Genomic DNA, 18,925 nt, shown 5'->3' on the forward strand with positions numbered 1-18,925 from the left:
GGCTGTAATACTGCAAATTGGAGGATTTTTATTTCTTTTTTGGACGAAAGCAAAGTTTGTAGCGTTAAATTGTTGTCTTGACTATATTGTCTATTCAGTTTGCAACTTATTTGATGAATAAAAGTACGACTTTTTATGGAAAATTAGACATTTTCCTCAACTTTTGATCAGTAGTGTATTGTGTAACTATTTCTGTATTGGAAATCCACACTTAATAGGGTCCTCTGTAAACCTAGTTGTAGACATGTGACACCTGTGTGGAAGGGTTTTTCACCAGGAGGATTTATTACTACTTCTACTTATTATTATTATTATTATTATTATTATTATTATTATTATTATTTTCAAAGATTAACGTATTGGTACATGAACATACACTAACGTAAAAAATAACAACAATTCCAAAACATTTCAGGTATTCACGCATTCATGGCTATAAAACGTGAAATCATCACCACAAACAACAACAATAACAATAACCGCTGAATAAAAATATGAAAATTCTTTTCCGCATCTGCGAACCACGTGACCCTCGGTCGCGTTTGAACCGACCTATCAAATCCCTTTTTTGCGAACACGTCATCTGCCCAATCAGAAGCGCCGCGCGCATGAGCTAGCCAATCAGATTCTGGCTTTCTCTTGGGCACAACATTTTAAACGGAGCTCGCGACGCTGATTTGTGTTGAGTTAATGCTGAGAGGAGTTGTTGGTACAGGAGTGTTTTTTTTTAATCCGCGGTACAGCGCAAACTGTTGGTTTTAGGACGCGGTGTATGATAAGTTCTAGGGTAAGTTTGCTTTTGTTTATACGTTGAGTCCGTTTTATTTTTTTTGTACAGGTTTGTATTCTGTTCTTTGAAGCCATTTCTTGGTTCTTCTGCAGGCTGTCAGTGCGCATGCGCAGTCAGGGTGTGACGAGACTAATTTTACACTGCTTTAGTATATGTTCTAATCACATAAACCTGCTTCTCTGCTTGTAAGGTGGTTCTTTCATGTGTTTATATAACTGCAGGAAGTAGTGAACAGGACAGGAAGTCTCTCTAGTGCCCTGTTCTGCTCTCTTTGTTTGGGCTAGGCTTGACCAGGCTCCATTAACGAGCTCTGTTTAAAGTAAAACTATGGTGCACGTGAGCACTTGTTTATTCTCATCTCTTTATCCAGGATGTGACCGATGTAAACAGCTTTTCTCTCTAAATAACGGTCATAGCTCTTTCTAAAGACCATGAACTGGAAAGTAAAGCAAAGCGATGCTCCTGGGTGCATCCAAGTCCTTATTCTTCTACACAACCTGAAATACTAAACAAACCTGAGTGAGTGAGGGGTAGAGGTGTTCTGACCTCTCACTATGGCAGACCCTTTCGAACAAACCCCAGCAAAGTATTCTGTGGCTTCATTAAGTTTAATCCGGGTCTAAAAGTGGATCACTTCAAAGTGTAAATGCAGGAAGAATTGTAATCATAAAATCTTCTAAATTATGCTCATAACAGACCTCAGACTTTAATACTACGAGTTTGACAGCTGCAGAGCATCATGGGAGATGACAGTGAGTGGATGAAGCTTCCCACAGACCAGAAATGTGAACACAAGGTATTAATCATGTTTTTGTTTCTGGAATACCAAGTGTTCATTTTGTTGAGGCTTATGCATACAGTATCTCTCTCTCACACACACTATTTTCTTTTATTTATTTGTTTAAATCCCCAGGTTTGGAAAGCGAGGTTAAGTGGCTACTCAGAGGCTCTGCAACACTTCCAGAGGATTTCAGATGAGAAGAGTCCGGAGTGGGGCAAATACCAAGGCCTGATCAAGAAATTTGTGACGGACTCGAACGCCGTGGCGCAACTTAAAGGACTCGAGGCGGCTCTAGCTTATGTTGAAAATGCACATGTTGCATCGAGGTAATGGGACAAATCCTCCACCATGGAGTAAAATCTAACACTCTTACAGTAGTGCTAGTGGAAAAAGCAGAAGTTGTATAAGCTCTACAGTAATCGTGGTGTGGTCCTTCTCTCAGGACTGTTGGTGAGGTCGTGTCCGGAGTGGTGTGTAAAGTCTTCAACCAGCCCAAAGCACGTGCCAAAGAGCTCGGCTCGGACATCTGCCTGATGTACATCGAGATCGAGAAAGGGGACGTGGTTCAGGAAGAGCTTCTCAAAGGCCTGGATAACAAGAACCCGAAAATCGCTCTGGCCTGCGTGGAAGTGTTGAGACGGGCGGTGAGGTGAGTGGTTTTTAAAGCAGGTTGGTCACTAAGAGGAGAATCCCAAGTCGTTTGTATTGGGATGGATTGTAGTAGAGTTGGCCATTTTGCTGAAAAGAGGTTTTGGTGGTTAGTATAGTTATAGTCCATCGTCTCGTGATACAAACTGCAATATTCATTAAGCCGAGGTAAGTTTACTCACAACTACTGGTTTAGGAACTCGGAGCTGACTGTAGTTTTATTTTATTTCAGTAGTTGAATGTTATTTATAAAGTAACTGGCCTTTTCTCAGGTTCTGCCTCTCTTTATTTATTTGTTTATTTATTTATTTTTGTCTTCAGTGAATTTGGAGCCAAGATCGTCACCCTGAAGCCGGTTGTGAAGGTTCTCCCAAAGCTCTTCGAATCCCGAGAGAAGGCGATTCGGGACGAGGCCAAACTCCTTGCTGTTGAGGTCTACAGATGGATCCGAGATGCGCTGCGTCCTCCGCTTCAGAACATCAACTCCATCCTGGTAAGGCGGAGACTTCCTGTCACGGAAGCCCACGCTCAATATTTTACTTGGCTTTGACTTCCAGAAACTAACTCGGTTTTGACCGTGTGCCAGCTGAAAGAGCTGGAGGATGAGTGGGCGAAGGCGGCGGCGCCTCAGCAGAGTCGGTTCCTCCGGTCGCAGCAGGACCTTCGAGTCAAGTTTGAGCAACAGCAGCAGGACGGAGAAGAAGAAGGAGATGGTACTTTGGTGTTTATATAGTGCCGCTTCAGTTCTTCTTAACCAGTGCCCTATTTAGTTATGTTTATTTATTAAATGCATGGAAATTACCTGGTGTTCTCCCGTCTTGCAGATGACGTGGTGGAAGCGGCTCCTGCTGTCGATGCTTATGAACTGCTGGAAGCAGTGGAAATCCTCTCCAAGTTACCTAAAGACTTCTTTGAGAAGATTGTAAGGAAGATCTTTGTCTGGTGTCCTTTTAATTATCAGCACATACTTGAATGATTGCTAGATGTGAGCAGCCTTTATTTATTTATTTCTTTTTTAATTTTTGTTGATGTAGGAGGCAAAGAAATGGCAGGAGAGGAGGGAGGCCTTGGAAGCTCTGGAAGCTTTAACCAGAAACCCCAAGCTGGAGACCGGGGAGTATGGAGACGTCATCAAGGCTCTCAACAAGGTATAAACTGAGACGGATAACCATCGACCGCTTGCTAGAGGATTGTCCAAAATTTTCAGCATCTGCTTAAAACTGTGACTCATTGACTTCTGTGCCTCTCTAGTTTTATATTTTATATTGCAGCTTTCCTTCTTGACTTGTTCTTTATTTATACCTCCCTGTAATTCCTCTTTTCTGCTCTCTATCCAGGTCATCGGAAAGGACACAAACGTCATGCTGGTGACGCTCGCTGCCAAGTGTGTAGCCGGGCTTGCCGTTGGTCTCCGGAAGAAATTTGGCACCTATGTTGGTCATGTAAGTTCTTATAATGTAAATGTTATAAATGTGAGTTGGCTGCTGTTTGTCTCGTTCTTATTCTGTTGTTTTCCCGTGTAGTTGGTGCCAACCATTTTGGAGAAGTTCAAGGAGAAGAAAGCTCATGTGGTTCAGGCACTGCAAGAAGCGTTGGATGCAGCATTCCTTTCTGTGAGTGTCTACTTCACAGTACACTTGAAATGACGTACAGTATATTAAGTTTGTTTATAGCTGAAAGCCAATCACTTCTGACTTGTTTGTGTGTTTTTATTTATTTTTCTTCCTTCCCCAGACGACGCTTGAGAAAATAAGCGAGGACGTGCTGGCTGTGATGGACAACAAAAACCCATCGGTCAGGCAGCAGGCTTCGCTGTTCCTCGCCAGAAGCTTCCGCCATTGCACTCCCACCACACTGCCGAAAAACCTTCTCAAACCCTTCTGTGTTGCGTTGCTGAAGGTAAAACTCCAGACCAGGAGTAAGGCCTATTGAACAGTTATTTGTTCATTGTAGTGTCTGAGCCATGAAGATATATAAAGCGTGACACCCCCCCCCCCTTCTAATTCCTGTAGCAAGTGAACGATTCTGCTCCCGAGGTTCGAGATGCAGCCTTTGAAGCGTTGGGAACGGCGCTCAAAGTGGTGGGTGAGAGGGTCGTTAACCCTTTCCTGGCTGATGTGGATAAACTGAAAGTTGACAAGGTAGCGTATGTTCAAATGTTAATGCACCTCCACTTTCCACTGCTCTGTGACGGGTCAGTTTCTTCAATTACTATTCTCAATGGTTGGCTTTATTTTTTATTCAAGTTTGCAGCTGCAAGGATCATGTTACAACACCCGAAGTTTTTGTCGTTTTATAGATCAAGGAGTGTGCAGAGAAAGTGGAGCTGCTCGGAGGAAAGAAAGCTGCAGGCCAGGTGAATGAGAAAAACGCTCCGAAAGCCCCACCTGCTGCATCAGCTCCAAATAAACCACCTGCCCCTGCCAAGAAAGCACCTACGGCCACTGCTGCGAAGGTAATAGATTTATTTTCTAAAAAAAAAAAAAGAATTTTAATGACTTTTACTAATAAAGTAAAAAGCTTTATGTAATTACTGCTGGTGGTCAAGTAAAGCCAAGGACAGTCCACACATGAGGCATTTAGCTATATGCACTCCTAAAGCAATTTAAAGCCAGACTCACTCAGTCTGAGTAAATTTAAAATCAAGTTAACACCACTGTGATGTCAAGAATAAAACTGTACAGGAAAGGCAAGGTGTAAAAGTTTTCATTCTATATCACTTCAAGACCTACACAATAACCTGTCTTATTGAATACAGATCTATTTTTTTTTTTTTTTTTTTCCCCTTGTGATTGTGATTTAGTCCTCTGCCCCCAGCAAGAAGGGCAAACCCTCTGCACCCAAGGGAACATCTGCTCCTGCCAAAGCTAAGAAACCCGACATGACTGAAGCCGAGCTCTCTGTAAATAAATCTAGAGTTTGTTGCTTTTTTTGTGTGTTTTAATGTATATTGAGTTTACATGATGCATTTATGATGTAATGTCAGCCTGAGGTGTGTGAGGAAAAAGCTGCTGCAGTTCTTCCAGCGTCCTGTATGCAGTTGCTGGAAAGTGCGAACTGGAAGGAAAGGGTGGCTGCCATGGAGGAGTTTCTTAAGGTAATGTGTGTGTGTGTGTGTGTGTGGGAGATTTTTATTCTTAGGCCTGAGTATAGGAATTAAATTGAGTTTTTCTAGGAAATTCTCAACTTAATTCCTATACTTGGGCCTAAGAATAAAAGCAACATTTAGTAAACTTCTTTAGGTGTTATGGCACTCTTGAATGAGTGGAGTGCTTCAGAGGTGCTTTCAAACTGTTAACGTGGAGACCAAAGACTTGTACATGTGTTTGAGATGCTGTACTGGTTGAGTTCATAAAGAAACTTTAAATGTTCTAAATCTCTAGTGGCAGCTGTATGCTGTGCTTCACTATCAAATTACCGTCTGTTTTCTCTCTGTACCCGTGTTCTTGTCTCCATGTCGTTGTGGAGAGGTGAGTTGTTTGCTGAGCAGGGGGCTCACACCCCTCCTCTTTCCCATCGCCCTGCTCACCAGCAGCTAAACAGTCATGCTACTCTACACACAGAAACCCAACCGTGTCCTGATTAATCTTATAACAGACTTGGTGGTGATAAGATCATTTGTTTATACGGGTTGCTCGATTTCCATTCTGCCGGGGTAATGGAACCAGTGTACAGGGTTAATATGTGGGTGTTTATTTTCCAGGCCATAGAGCTCATGGACGATAAAGAGATGCCCTGCCAAGCTCTCGTCCGGATGCTGGCCAAGAAACCTGGCTGGAAAGAGACCAACTTCCAGGTAAACCTTCTTTTGTTTCCTTAAAATAGTGCCTTTTGAAAGACCTTCATTCTTCCTGGAAATGTCTGTTCTCTTTCTGAGCACTCTGGTAACTTTTAGATTTTTACCTTCGTGTCTTTAGGTGATGCAGCTGAAGCTGCAGGTCGTTTCCGTCGTGGCTCAGAGAGGCTCCTTTTTCTCCAGAACCTCAGCCCTGGCTGTGCTGGAAGCTGTGGTGGATAAAGCTGGAGATGTGAAGTGTGGCGTGAGGGCAAGAGAGGCTCTGACTGCTATCGCCGAAGCCTGCACTCTCCCGTGGACTGCGGAACAGGTCTGTGGAACGCTGAGCGTGTGTATAATATAACCTGCATGCAGAGCAGATCTGTTCAGTTGAGACAAATATTGCTTTTTAAATTTCAGGTTGTATCCATGGCCTTTGGTCAGAAGAACCCTAAAAACCAGGCTGAAGCTCTGAACTGGCTTTGTGGTGCAATAAAGGAGTTTGGGTTTGCAGGGTAGGTCCAATGCAGCATCTGGACCCTTGGATTTCAGTCTACTCTGTTCTTGACGTTTCTTTCTGTGAAAGTCAATAGTGTCTAACTCTAACAGTGCTGTGAAATCTACATTCTCAGAATAAATGTAAAGGCGTTTATTAATAACGTGAAGACTGCTTTGGCTGCCACCAATCCAGTGAGTTTCTCTTCTAAATATTTATATTTAATACTCAATCCTGTCACTTGGAGATATTTAAATGTTTTACATGTTAAATGTGAACACGGTTCTCCTGTATGTAGGCATAACTGTATGTAGGTTCATTGTGTGCAAGTTAACGTGTTTTTGGCCTCATTAGGCTGTGAGAACTGCTGCCATCTCTCTCCTGTCCGTGATGTACCTGTACATGGGCGCTCCTCTCCGCATGTTTTTCGAGGACGAGAAAGCCGCACTGCTTTCGCAAATAGACGCAGAGTTCGAAAAGGTCCGTGGGTTTTTTTTTTGTTTTTTTTTGGGGGGGGGGGCGCGGGCTCGGCGGGGTTTAAACACCTTTTTAATGGTTAGGTTTGACTTCTAGCTGCTGTAGGGGATGTTAACAGTGGTATTGATGCATACAGCTACAACTTGTTAATGGTTACTTTTATTTAAAAAAAAAAAAAAAAATTCTCAGATGAAGGGCCAAATTCCGCCTCCTCCTATAAGAGGTCTGTCGAAAACGAATTCGGAAGAAGGCCAGGAGGAAGGCGATAAAGAGGAAGAAAATGACGGCGGTGCAGATGTTGTGGATCTTCTGCCTCGAACAGACATCAGGTGAAACCGAAGTCCTCTGTAGGCTTTTATCCATTTTTGAACACTTACTTGACTGTTTTAGGGGGGTGGTGGTGGTGAAAATGTATACTTTTACAGAAAATATTAAACTAAAATATGAATGTTCTCAACATGATGCTAAGTATTTGGTTTTTAACCAGAACAGCTGATTTAGTTGGATTAGGATTTTGCTGATACCTATAACTATGTTGGGACGTACCTGCTGATATCCCATAATTCCAGTTATCTGTGCCAGTTATTGGCAACCGATCGATCAGTTGTACTCTAATAGTTGGTACACTCTCCGTTATCCCTACTGCTTTCAGCCAACATGTATACTCTACTGGACTACACTCTTAGTAATTCAAGTCCTGTAGGGTGTTTTTTTTTCTTAAACTTTTTTTTTTTTTTTTGTATTTGGTTCATGGATCAATTGTTTATACTGGATTCGAGACTGGAATTGTTTAAATGTTTTGTCCATTCTAACGTTTCCAGTGACAAAATCACCTCAGAAATGGTGTCAAAAATCGGTGATAAGAACTGGAAGATGAGGAAAGAGGGACTGGAGGAAGTTACCGCTGTAATTTCTGAGGCTAAATTCATCAACCCCAACATCGGGGAACTTCCTGTGGCACTTAAGGCTCGCCTTACAGACTCCAATAAAATACTGGTGTGTATGTTCTTTAATTTTCTGGGTTTTTCTTCTTTCTTTCCCCTCCACACAAGTTTAGTTTGAGAAGTTTAAGTGTGTGGGTATCTCTTCTTAGGTCCAGCAGACTCTCGCCATCCTACAGCAGATGGCCACAGCAATGGGTCCTGCCCTAAAACAGCACGTTAAAGGCCTTGGCTTCCCGATCATCACTGTACTCACTGACAGCAAGGTGCGCTACAGAATGCTGAATTATTTCCCATTTGTTAATCATTTTAAGATCTTCTCATGACTCAGTGTAACTGTTTAATATTTAAGTGTGCATGATGTGATTATTTGTGTATATTTTTTATATATATATTACACACACACTTCCCATAGTTCCTTTATACAATATGTGTGTATGTGCATATCATGTTATAGGTTTCCTAACCGTGTATTGACTCATCTTTCCCAGAATGCTGTGCGTGCCGCAGGTTTGGCTACTCTGAATGCATGGGTGGATCAGACTGGGATGAAGGAGTGGTTGGAGGGGGAGGACTTGGCTGAAGAGCTGAAGAAGGATAATCCCTTCCTCAGACAAGAGGTTAGTGTGTGTGTGGATGCGTTTATTTACCCAGAAGTCTGTTTGGCTACAGGCCTTTGACTTGACGCACTGCTAATCTAATACGATCAGTGTCTGAGTCTAGCTTCTCGACTAAGAGAGCTGATCTGTTCTTTTCTTTCTGGTGTTTGTCTAGCTGTTGGGGTGGCTGGCTGAAAAATTACCCACCTTGCGCTCGGTTCCCTTGGATTTTGCGTTGTGTGTTCCTCATCTCTACTCCTGCTTGGAGGACCGTAACGCAGATGTGCGGAAAAAAGCCCAAGATGCACTTCCAGTCTTCATGATGCACCTGGGTTATGACAAGATGAACAAAGCTGCTGCTAAGCTGAAGGTACAATACTGAAGGTGTCAAAACAGCTATGCCTGGATATTTCATTCATTTTGATTAATAAGCCCGTTATCTAACGCTAGCTTAAGTGAATGTCTTATATGTAGTTTACACTTTCCGTTTCTCTTCTGTAGCCGGCATCTAAAGATCAGCTGGTTGCCATGTTGGAAAAAGCCAGATCTGCCATGCCTGCCAAACCTGCTGCTCCGAGTAAAGCAGCGCCTGCTAACCCCATCAGTGTAAAGCCAGCTGCAGCTCCTCCTGGTTAGTGGGTTTTTTATACCCCACCCCACCCCCCCTGGAGTTTCTTACCAGAACACTTGTTAACAACTTGGTTTACATATGAAGTGCATAAAGTGAGCAATTAAGTGCATTCATTTAAATGTTACACATGTGCAAACCTAATCTATATCTTCCATGGGGGGGAGCCTAGCTCGTGCAGCAGAGTAAAGTGGAATTTGTAGTGTAACGGCAATAAAAGCCACTAACGATGCAAACTCCCCTCTGCTGAAATTCTGCACATTCCTAGCGAATCAAAATCCTGCTTCATGAGACAGGCAGCCGGTTATCTTTATTATAAACGATAGACGTGATCAGGTTTAAAACTTCTGAGCAGCCTCAATTACAGATTCCGCTGGTATGACTGACGTTTGTCATTGAATTCAGTGTGGTTTTTTGTTTGTGTATATAGTTCCAGACAAAACTGTTCCCGTGAGTGAACCTCCAGCAGAATCCAAAAAGACCAAACCAGCAGCTGCTCCTAAAGCTAAGGCAAGTTTAAGACTTTCACATGGCACTGAAGTGTTTTTGTAACTAGGTAGAAGTCCTAACAACTGGTACGCATGATTCCTCTTCAAGCCCAGTGTTGCTTGTAAGTTGATCTCACAGCTGCATGTAAAATCCGTCTCTATACGTTGTGGCTCTGAAAGTCTGTATGCCAACTTGTGGGAATGGAAAAGGATTAAACTCTTCACTTGGGTTTGTTTTTGCTTTTCCAGACTGTTGTGAAGAAACTCCCTGGCAAGGTTGAGGAAGAGCGGGACAGTCCCATCTTCATCCTTGTTCCCAACGGGAAAGAGCAACGGATCAAGGAAGAGAAAAGCCAAAAGGCATGTTTCATCTTCCTGAATTCTGCTTAACTAACCTTAAAGACATGGTGTTTCTATTCTAATCCTCTTACAAATCTGTTGTCTGACATCCACGTGGCTGGGCTGCAGGAGGGCTCCAGTGAAAGTCAGGGTTTTGAATGTGCCTGAGTTCTGCTCAGCCTGAATCCCCAGCACAACCCACAATGCACCCTGATCACACTCCCATGTGCACGGTGTTTGCAGGTTTTAAAGTGGAACTTTGTAACGCCACGTGAGGAGTTTGTCGATCAGCTGAAGAATCAGATGGCTGCCTGTGTGAATAAATGGCTGATGGAAGACCTCTTTCACACGGATTTCCAAAAGCACATCAAGGCAATCCGCACCATGATGGAGGTGAGTCTGTGTCCTGCGTTAAACTCGAACACGTTACTTCAGTCGAATCCCTGCTGCCATACTATTGAGCGACACAAAATGGTGGTACATGTGTACTGTTAAGAACTTCCAACTACATTTCATATGGTCTGCTGTAACGTGCTGTGTTTTTCTCAGCACCTGGAGGCGGAGTCCGAGGCTACGGTCAGCTGTTTGGATCTGATCCTGAAGTGGTTCACCCTGCGCTTCTTCGATACGAACACCAGCGTGCTGATGAAGGCTCTGGAGTATCTTAAGCTCCTCTTCATCACTCTCAGTAACCAGGACTACCATCTCACTGAGCATGAAGCCACGTCGTTCATCCCTTACGTCATCCTAAAGGTAGAAGTGCTTTGAAGAATTTTATTGGATTTCACGAATACTTTGGATCGTTCCTTATTTTTCCCCAATTTGGTCACAACTTCAGCTTATCAAACTGCTGCATCACAAGGCTATGTAACACTCAGAGGAAAGTGCTATCTATATCTAGCCTCTTTCATACAGTACATGAGCTCATGGATGCCCCTGATTGGCTAGTGTGTGTGTGTCTGTGGTGTGTGGGGGGTCCCCCCCTTTTCTTCTCCTCTCTCTGGGGACATGTCAAACTTGGCGTAACTTGAATGTAATATAACAGAATGTTGTAGGGCTGAAACTAGGGATGCACTGAATGTTTGGCAACCGAAATTATAAGTGAAAAGGCCGAATACATTTGACCAAACAATGACGTGTTTGATGACATGACAAAATAGCATGGCAACCAGAGTGAGACACGTGAATGTCACGTCGCGAGACGTAAGGGAGTAGAGTACAGAAGCAGGTGACGACGTATTTATTTAAGGGAAAATAACATTAACAACGTATCTAACTATACTATATCTACTATAATACTCAGCGAGGTGTACAGGGATGCGAGTGGTATATATCCCCAATATGATCAGCCGTATAGAACCATTTTTTTGCACTCGTCAATGCACTTTTTAATGCCCTTTTTTTTTTTTTTTTTTTTTTTTTTTTTTTGTAGGCTAGAGTGTTCCATTCTTTCAGCAGTCAGTTATAGGCCTAACATCAGCTATTCAAGGGGCTCAAAGATGACCACATCAAAAAAAAATTTATTTTACTCCATTTATTTAAAGTTATATTGTGCCTTGTTGATAGCCTATGCCTGCTGGAATGAAAAAAATGTTCAGTGTTAAATATTTTGAAATTGTAGTTATTGTAATTGTAGTTTTTTTTTCCTTTGAAAAGCAAGACAAAATGGTAAAAAGCACATTTTGACAATTAATTTATGCAATTGTGAAAAATGGCAAAATAAATTTTTAAAAAAACGTGTTTGGTATTCGGCCAAGAATTTTCATTTCGGTGCATCCCTAGCTGAAACCATACTAATGGCCATATTTAATCCTGATTAATTCTTCCGGTGTATGCAATTTGGCGTCACTTCACCCCACCATCAGTTTCAGAAGGTGGATTTGTAGGTCACGTGATCGGATAAATTAAAATCCTGTCAAATTCAGTTTTAATACCAACTGTTTGTTCTTCAAATGCTTGTTTATGTGCAAATGCTGTTACTGACCCAAGCTTTCCTTTCACTCAGTGAACTTGAGTTTTAGGCATGTGTGAGGAGCAACGTGCATAGAACAGTCTTAACCTAGTTTTTATTATTTATTTTTGTTCCTGAGCTAAGGTACTGTAATCCATGTATTGTAGTGGTTTCTTGTGAGCCGTCATGTCTGTAGTCCGTAGTCTACAGGGGCAGAATCTTTTTTTTTTTTTTTTTTTTTTTTTTTTTTTTTTCCTCTTCCCCCCCTTTCTGCCTCTCTTTCTCTGAACGCCTGCACACTTTTTCAGATGGGTGAGCCAAAAGACGTGGTGCGTAAAGACGTGCGCAGCATCTTCAGCCTTTTGCGCAAAGTTTACCCAGCTAGCAGAGTCTTCCCTTTCCTCATGGATGGCACGAAGTCCAAAAACTCCAAACAGCGAGCTGGTGAGTGAGCTCTGATTACATCTTCCAGTATCTCTTGGCTCAAACACTTCATTCTGTTATATAAATTCAACCTGTGAATGGAGTGTTCCTAATTAAGCTCTTGCAGTCAAGTGTTTCTGTTTAAACCAATAAACTGTTGTGTAAATTTGATGCTTAACACTTAGCCGTGGTTTTTTTGTTTTGTTTTGTCTCCCCCTCATTCGTCTGCAGAGTGTCTGGAGGAGCTCTGCTGTCTTGTTGGGCTGTGCGGGATGTCTGTGTTCCAGCAGACAGCTGCGAAATCCTTGCGTGAAATTGCAGTCCATATCGGTGACCGAGACACAGCCGTTCGTAACGCTGCCCTGAACACTGTTGTGGCGGCTTATAACGTCTGTGGAGAGCAAGTGTACAAACTCGTTGGTCAGGTGGGTAGCTGCATATTATGCCTATTTATAGTTCTTTCTTTTTCTTTATGGTAAAGTAATACTTTTCTCATCTTCTTTAGTTGTCAGAAAAAGACATGAGCATGTTGGAAGAGAGAATCAAGCGTTCAGCTAAGAAACCCTCGGCCCCCGCGGCTCCTGTCAACAAACTTCAGCCGGAGGAGAAAACTTCTGGGCTGGTAACACCTAGCCTGCTACGCAGACCAAACTCTGAAGCAGTAGCACCTCCTAAGTTGAGGTAGGCTTGTCAGCATGCTGCGTTTAGACTAGGTGCAGTTGCATCATGTTTGCATGATGTCTGTTCTGATGAGGAGCTCCTGCAGTGACTGGAATCTCCACTTGGGGGGCTGTCTGTGTGCACACATGCGTGTCTTTCCCTCTCACTGGTGCATCCAGTCACTCTCTCTCCTACCGTGTCCTCACAGCCTGGCCACACCCTCCTCCTCCTTGCCTCAGTATGCCTGGGGTTTCAATCTTTCATAAACAGTGCCTAATTTTTTTTCTGTACTTCCTCAGTGAGATCCGACGTCAGAATCCAGCAGTTCAGCAGCAGAGCCCTGTAGTGCCGCGCCAGTTTCAGCTCGACCCCAATTTCATTGTGGATCTTCCTGAAATGGTCATGCCCGACCTTCTGGTGGTGGAGACTGATGGATTGTCACCTCTGGACGTGCCAGAGTACAAGTAGGACTTCTAATAATGAGTTACAGAGGAGATGATGTAAACAGTTTGGAAGTATAAAGGTGGCGTTTGAGCTGTGGGCTTTTAAAAAAATTTTTTTTTTTTCCTCGGGAAATTCCTATCGACACTGATTCATGCAGGCCTGGCTACTATTTAAGAGAATCTAGTTGTCTCAAATATCGCAATACAAAATACGAGCAAGGCAGATTTTGATTGAGCTGGATCATGTATCCTTTTAATTTTCATGGAGTGCAACCTCTTCTTGCACACTAGGTGGCAGCACCATCTGTAGTAGCTTACAGAGCATGAAGTCTGTGAATAGGACACTAACTGCCTCAAAGCATGTATTGATATTGCCGTGGTTTTGATTCGTTGTCATTGACACTTTTATTTTGTTGCCTGAATTGGGATGCGTCTCGTATTCGTGGCTTTAGCGTATGGTCTTGTGTCTCCCCTCTGAAATTTAAACAGCCTTGTCATTTCTAATGTTTCCTCTGATGCTGTCAGTTTGCATCATCTCAAACTGGCTCGAACGACTCGTTCTTTCAACCGCTACCAGAACTCCAATTTTCTCTAATTTTAATGGTTTCTTCTTTCTCTCTACAGGATTCCTTCAGTCTCCAGCAGCACTGAAGAATCTGTAGGCAGCATTAGTCTGGTCATTTCGCAGGTTGCCAGCTCGGATGCACAAACCAGCATGCAAGGATTGGCTAAGGTGCAGTAATGTGTCTGTAATCCTGTCTTCAATACATGTGGGGTCCCCCCCCCCCCCCCCCTATTACTCATTACCTCAGCCTCACTACTGTATACTTGTAACTTGAGTGTAGGGGTGGATTTGAGTGCTTTTTACCTCTGTGGAGAAACGATGTAACAACCACTTTTCCCAAATCTTGCTTTTATGACCAGCTGATTGTACTACTTGAACTACAGTAGCCATTCCGTTCATGTTCCTGTGTAACCTCACCCTCAGATAGTGGAGATTTTGCGCAAGGAGAGCGAATGGAAGCTGATGTCAGGTCACGTGGACGAGTTCATCGTCGCGGTGCTGATGCAGCTCGGCTTACAGGCCAGCAGGCACATGGGGAATGAAGGAACTCAGCACGTGGAGAAACTCTACACTTCTGTTATCTGCTCTCTGAGCTCGGTGAGGATCTCGTGCCTAAAGGGTTACCATGAATGTATAGAAGATTTGAAGCAGTTCTTTAGTAGACTTGTATAGGAATTTACTCTGGCTTTGTGTGTAGCTGGCTTTGGCAGGCAAACTGGCTCAGGAAGCTTCCCTGGGTGTGCTGAAAAATCTGATTCAGGCTCTGCTATCGCTCTCGCTGGATCCTCGGCACCAGCGGAGCTCCGGAGAATCTCAAGCGCTCAGCCGCTCCATTCATATCCTGCTCTCGACTTTATTCCAGACTGCTGATCCAACAAACACGTTCAGGTATGGTCCTGGATTTTGTGTATAGGCAAGGGACTTATTATGTACCTAATGACGAAAGGCAGATCATTAAACCATAGAGAGAAATCTCCGTTGCAAGAGTCGACAAATTCATCTTCAGATTACATTAATCAGTTGTTTTTCCTCCCCCCCCCCCAGTGCTTTGCTGATGCTCTTACAGGAGGCCAGTAACTCCACTGCAAGCACAGAGTTTTCTGAAATTGTTATGAAGGTAACACCATCTGTGAAATAAGTCGTTAATTTTTCTAATGGTTTTCACTTCTGTGCCCAGACCTGAAAGCATGTCGACAATAATTTGCTGGCTGCAGACTATCTGTACAAATAAATTAAAAGCCTATATAAAAGGTGGTCTTATTTTAAGTGTTATGACGACGGCACATTCTCTTTTTTTTTTTTTTTTTATACTTGTTGAGAAGGATTCAGCCGATTCTCCTTACTGCTTATTGTCTTTCCTCAGTGCAGCAGTTTTACTGCATTTGCTTTTTTTTTTTTTTTTTTGGATGAGCTCCTGTCAATCGGCTAAGGCATGTTTGACTTGGCTATACAAGACTTGTAGGTTCAGAACAAATGTAAAATCCCAATTGAAGCCATGGAGTGTAAACCTGAAGCAAACCAAACCTATCCTGGCTGATGGACTGCATCTACAGTGTGTGGTTCATCCATAACGATGTGGAAACATCACACCCTTGCCTGTGTATTTGTTTAATCGTAGTGTCACTGGCGTATGATCAAGCTGCTTCCGGAGAAGATAGAGTCCCTTTACCTGGACAGAGTTCTTCTGGACATCCACAAGTTCATGCAGGCTTTTCCCAAAGAGCTGCTCAAACAGAAACCCTACAACATGGCTCACCGCACCGTCAAAACGCTGCTGCACACGATGTGCAGACTCGTCGGCCCCAAGGTACAGCACTTCCTGCCTACAAGTGTGCTGCGTCTTTTTGTTTGGAAACAATGGGATGAGGAGTGAATGAATTTGGGTTTTTTTTGTTCTGGTGTTCTGACAGATTATTGATCATCTGAGCCTGATTGAGAACAGCAGCGAGTCAGAAGTTGAAGCTCATCTGAGGAGAGCGATGAAGCACTCCGTCGCAGCACCAACTCCGACGGTACATCTGAATTCAAATGGAAAAAATGAAACTCTTGGAGTCAGTTGAGGGATTTAAATGTCATGATGTTCTTTTTCCCCTTTCCAGTCCCAGAACACACAAAACATGGCCAAGATGAAGGTCCAGGCTTCTGCAGGTTGGTCTATTGCTCCTTTACCTAATTTTGCTTGTACCTTCAGGACTAATGCTATAAATGGCAGTGAGTAATAAGGTGTTTTATTTTTTTATTGTATATAAATGCACAGATGCTCAGAAAGGCATGACAGCAGCAGCATCAAACTCCAGTACCGAAACTCTTGGTGCCGCTCACTTTCAGGAGAAACTGAGAGTTCTGAAGCAGCTCTACGGCCCTCATGGCAACACAAAGGTACTTTTTAAAATAGTTTGGTGTGGAGGTGGCATGTAATTGTAGTCTGTTCACCTAATATTTATACCCCAGTGAAACTAGAAGTTATGCATGAGGTCAAAGTACAATCTAAATGGGGATCTTTGGGGTGCCAATATTTAAAGGTTTACTCTCTTGGCATAAACAAAACATTCTTCAAAGTTAGATTTATTGGCTCTTCTCAGTGTAAGATTAAGCTAATTAACTGGCGATTATTCTTAAGCAGCTCCCCCCCAATAATTCTGAAGCGGACTCTCGTGTATTGTCCTGTGACAAATAAAAGGAAAAATAAAGTATCTGATCCAGTTCTTCCAGATGTGTTCAATTGGGTGGAGAGCTGGTGAGTGTGGAGGCCATGGTGTAGGAGTTGCATCATTTTTATGCTCCTTGAATAGCTGGTGCACTGTGGATGGGGGTGGGGTCATCTTGGAAGAGACCACGCCCCATCAAGATAGAAACATTTTCATCATGGGATAAGTGCTCCAGAATGACGTTGTACTGATTTGAAGTGATTCATCCCTCTAAGGGCAGAAGTGAACCCAAACTGGTCTGTCCACAAAAATGCCTCATGCCACAATTTAGCTACCAGTTTTCTTTTAATTGGTGAGCCATCTTGATTCCTACACATCGTAGGGAGTACAAGCTTTGCCTTTTATTTATCCCCCCCACTGTTGGGAAGTTGTTGGGATTGCTCTGACCAAATGTCACTTTCTCATTTCCTTTGTGTCCTCAGGCGAATGAGGACAAGTCCAGCCTCCCTGTAGTGAGCACTAAGCCGTGCGTCCCTTCCTCGATGGATATGCTGCGGTCTCAGCTGTCTAAACTGCGTGAGTCTCGTGAACAGCAAGGCTGTGAAAATGTCAAGCCTCCCAGTCCTCCTGCTGATATTGACGAGTTCCGAGCAAGACTGGAGAAGATTAAAGCCAGCATGCGTTGATCACGCCCATCCAAACGTCTCTGTATTTACTTGTTTGTATTTATCTGTACATATTTTAACTTGTTTGTCTCTTATTCGAGGTTTTTGAATAACTGTCGGTCTCGATGTTTCTCCAATGCTTTTACTTATGCTCTTGTTCAAATAAATACATTTTATCTGACTTGGTCTGTAATGGAGGTCTCATTTCTTCCTGAGTATTGCACGGCCCTTGCCATCTTGAAGGCGTGTAGCTGTGTACTGCCAAGGACGATGAGTGAATCCCCCACCCTGTGAAATGCACTGTTCACCTCTGAATCAGTCGAGCAGGGGTTGATGCTGTGCTCGACTTTTCCTCCACACAATGGACTCTCACTCATTCTCTTCATTTGGGACATGTCTCTCTCACCCGAGAGCGTATGATGTACAATAGCTGATAACGAGAGATGTAGCAAATGACGTGTGCCACATACCCGTGATGAACAAAAACACCAAAGAATAGACTTAAATGCTTGACTCAAAAGGGTATGCAGTGAGAGTGTCCACTTTGGCAGATGTCTTGCTGTTTGTTTAATGCGTGTTTAGTGATGGACTGGTGACCCAATCAGGGTGTATTCCTGCTTCATGCCCTGATTTCTTGGGGTTACCTGCTTATCTACTGCCCCCCTGACCAGGATACAGCAGTTACTAAAAAGGAATGGAAAATAGTAGTGGTAATAACCATTGCAGTTGTCATAGGAGTATGACTTAATGTCTTTCATTTTACAGTCAGCTCAGGTCATGGTGTGCTCTGACCAGCAGAGAGCGCCTTTGCCTCAGAAACGAATCCGAGTGGTCATTATTGCATTTTTGACAAGACCTGCAAAATTTTATTTATATATAAATATAAATTTTTTTTTTCAGCATTTTTGCTCATACACTCGGTCTTTGTAGACCTGAACTATAAGAATTGTGACTAGACAAAGTTTACACATTGCATGACTGAGTTTCATGGGTTTAGTGTTTAGCCCTGCTGGTCTGCTGATAATCCCAATATCAGTAGAAGGTGTTATCACAAACAGGAAGTGGAACCACATCTAGGCAATGTATTTGTATATCATGCTCTATAATAACACCAGTGGACTTCCATATTCTTTGGCTATTAAGTTCTCTGCCTCCTAATCACTGCTGGCAGCTATTGTTATTAACCTTATTACTGAACGTCGTGTGTGTAAAAGAACTAATTGGATTAGCCCCGAAACATAATGAGAAATCGGTGTAAACTCGCATGCAATTACTTTTCCTTTGAAAGCCTTTAGACTTCATATGTCTAGAGGCTTTACTCATCAGAGAGTTCCAAAACCTGGCACACTTGCGTTTAATCGCACAATCATTGCCGCATTACTGGATTGAGGTTACCAGGTGTTACCAGGTCGTTGGTGTATATTCCAACACTCACCAGTGATCATGTCAACTCAGGAGAGACGGGGTGCATTTAAACCCCATCTATACTGTACTGAATGTCACAGGGGACATACAGACACCTGTCAACCCAATGTGTTATCAAAATGTCACCCTATGACACAATAAATTAATTCACCAAGGTGGGTTGAATTTAGTAGGGATGCTAAG

General features: G+C 43.0%; 1 protein-coding gene across 1 annotated transcript; it reads left to right on the forward strand.

The window, feature by feature from the left end:
• Positions 1–342: 342 nt before the first annotated feature.
• LOC128613984 (cytoskeleton-associated protein 5) lies at positions 343–17,489 on the forward strand. The gene is made up of 43 exons (XM_053635199.1): positions 343–787; positions 1,487–1,586; positions 1,704–1,897; positions 2,014–2,220; positions 2,541–2,712; positions 2,806–2,932; positions 3,044–3,141; positions 3,254–3,367; positions 3,557–3,661; positions 3,743–3,832; positions 3,954–4,118; positions 4,232–4,360; positions 4,519–4,674; positions 5,023–5,121; positions 5,206–5,316; positions 5,923–6,015; positions 6,137–6,325; positions 6,415–6,509; positions 6,627–6,684; positions 6,845–6,970; positions 7,157–7,296; positions 7,789–7,963; positions 8,061–8,174; positions 8,400–8,528; positions 8,683–8,877; positions 9,009–9,138; positions 9,566–9,645; positions 9,873–9,983; positions 10,206–10,355; positions 10,512–10,715; positions 12,222–12,357; positions 12,568–12,761; positions 12,842–13,017; positions 13,296–13,460; positions 14,064–14,172; positions 14,428–14,601; positions 14,702–14,892; positions 15,049–15,121; positions 15,623–15,811; positions 15,915–16,016; positions 16,104–16,152; positions 16,262–16,383; positions 17,135–17,489. The coding sequence occupies exons 2-43, from the start codon at positions 1,530–1,532 to the stop codon at positions 17,336–17,338; spliced, it is 5,697 nt and encodes a 1,898-aa protein (XP_053491174.1). The 5' UTR covers positions 343–787; positions 1,487–1,529; the 3' UTR covers positions 17,339–17,489.
• The last annotated feature ends 1,436 nt before the right edge of the window (positions 17,490–18,925 follow it).

The sequence above is a fragment of the Ictalurus furcatus genome, chromosome 10 (assembly GCF_023375685.1).
Source record: "Ictalurus furcatus strain D&B chromosome 10, Billie_1.0, whole genome shotgun sequence".
NCBI lineage: Eukaryota > Metazoa > Chordata > Actinopteri > Siluriformes > Ictaluridae > Ictalurus > Ictalurus furcatus.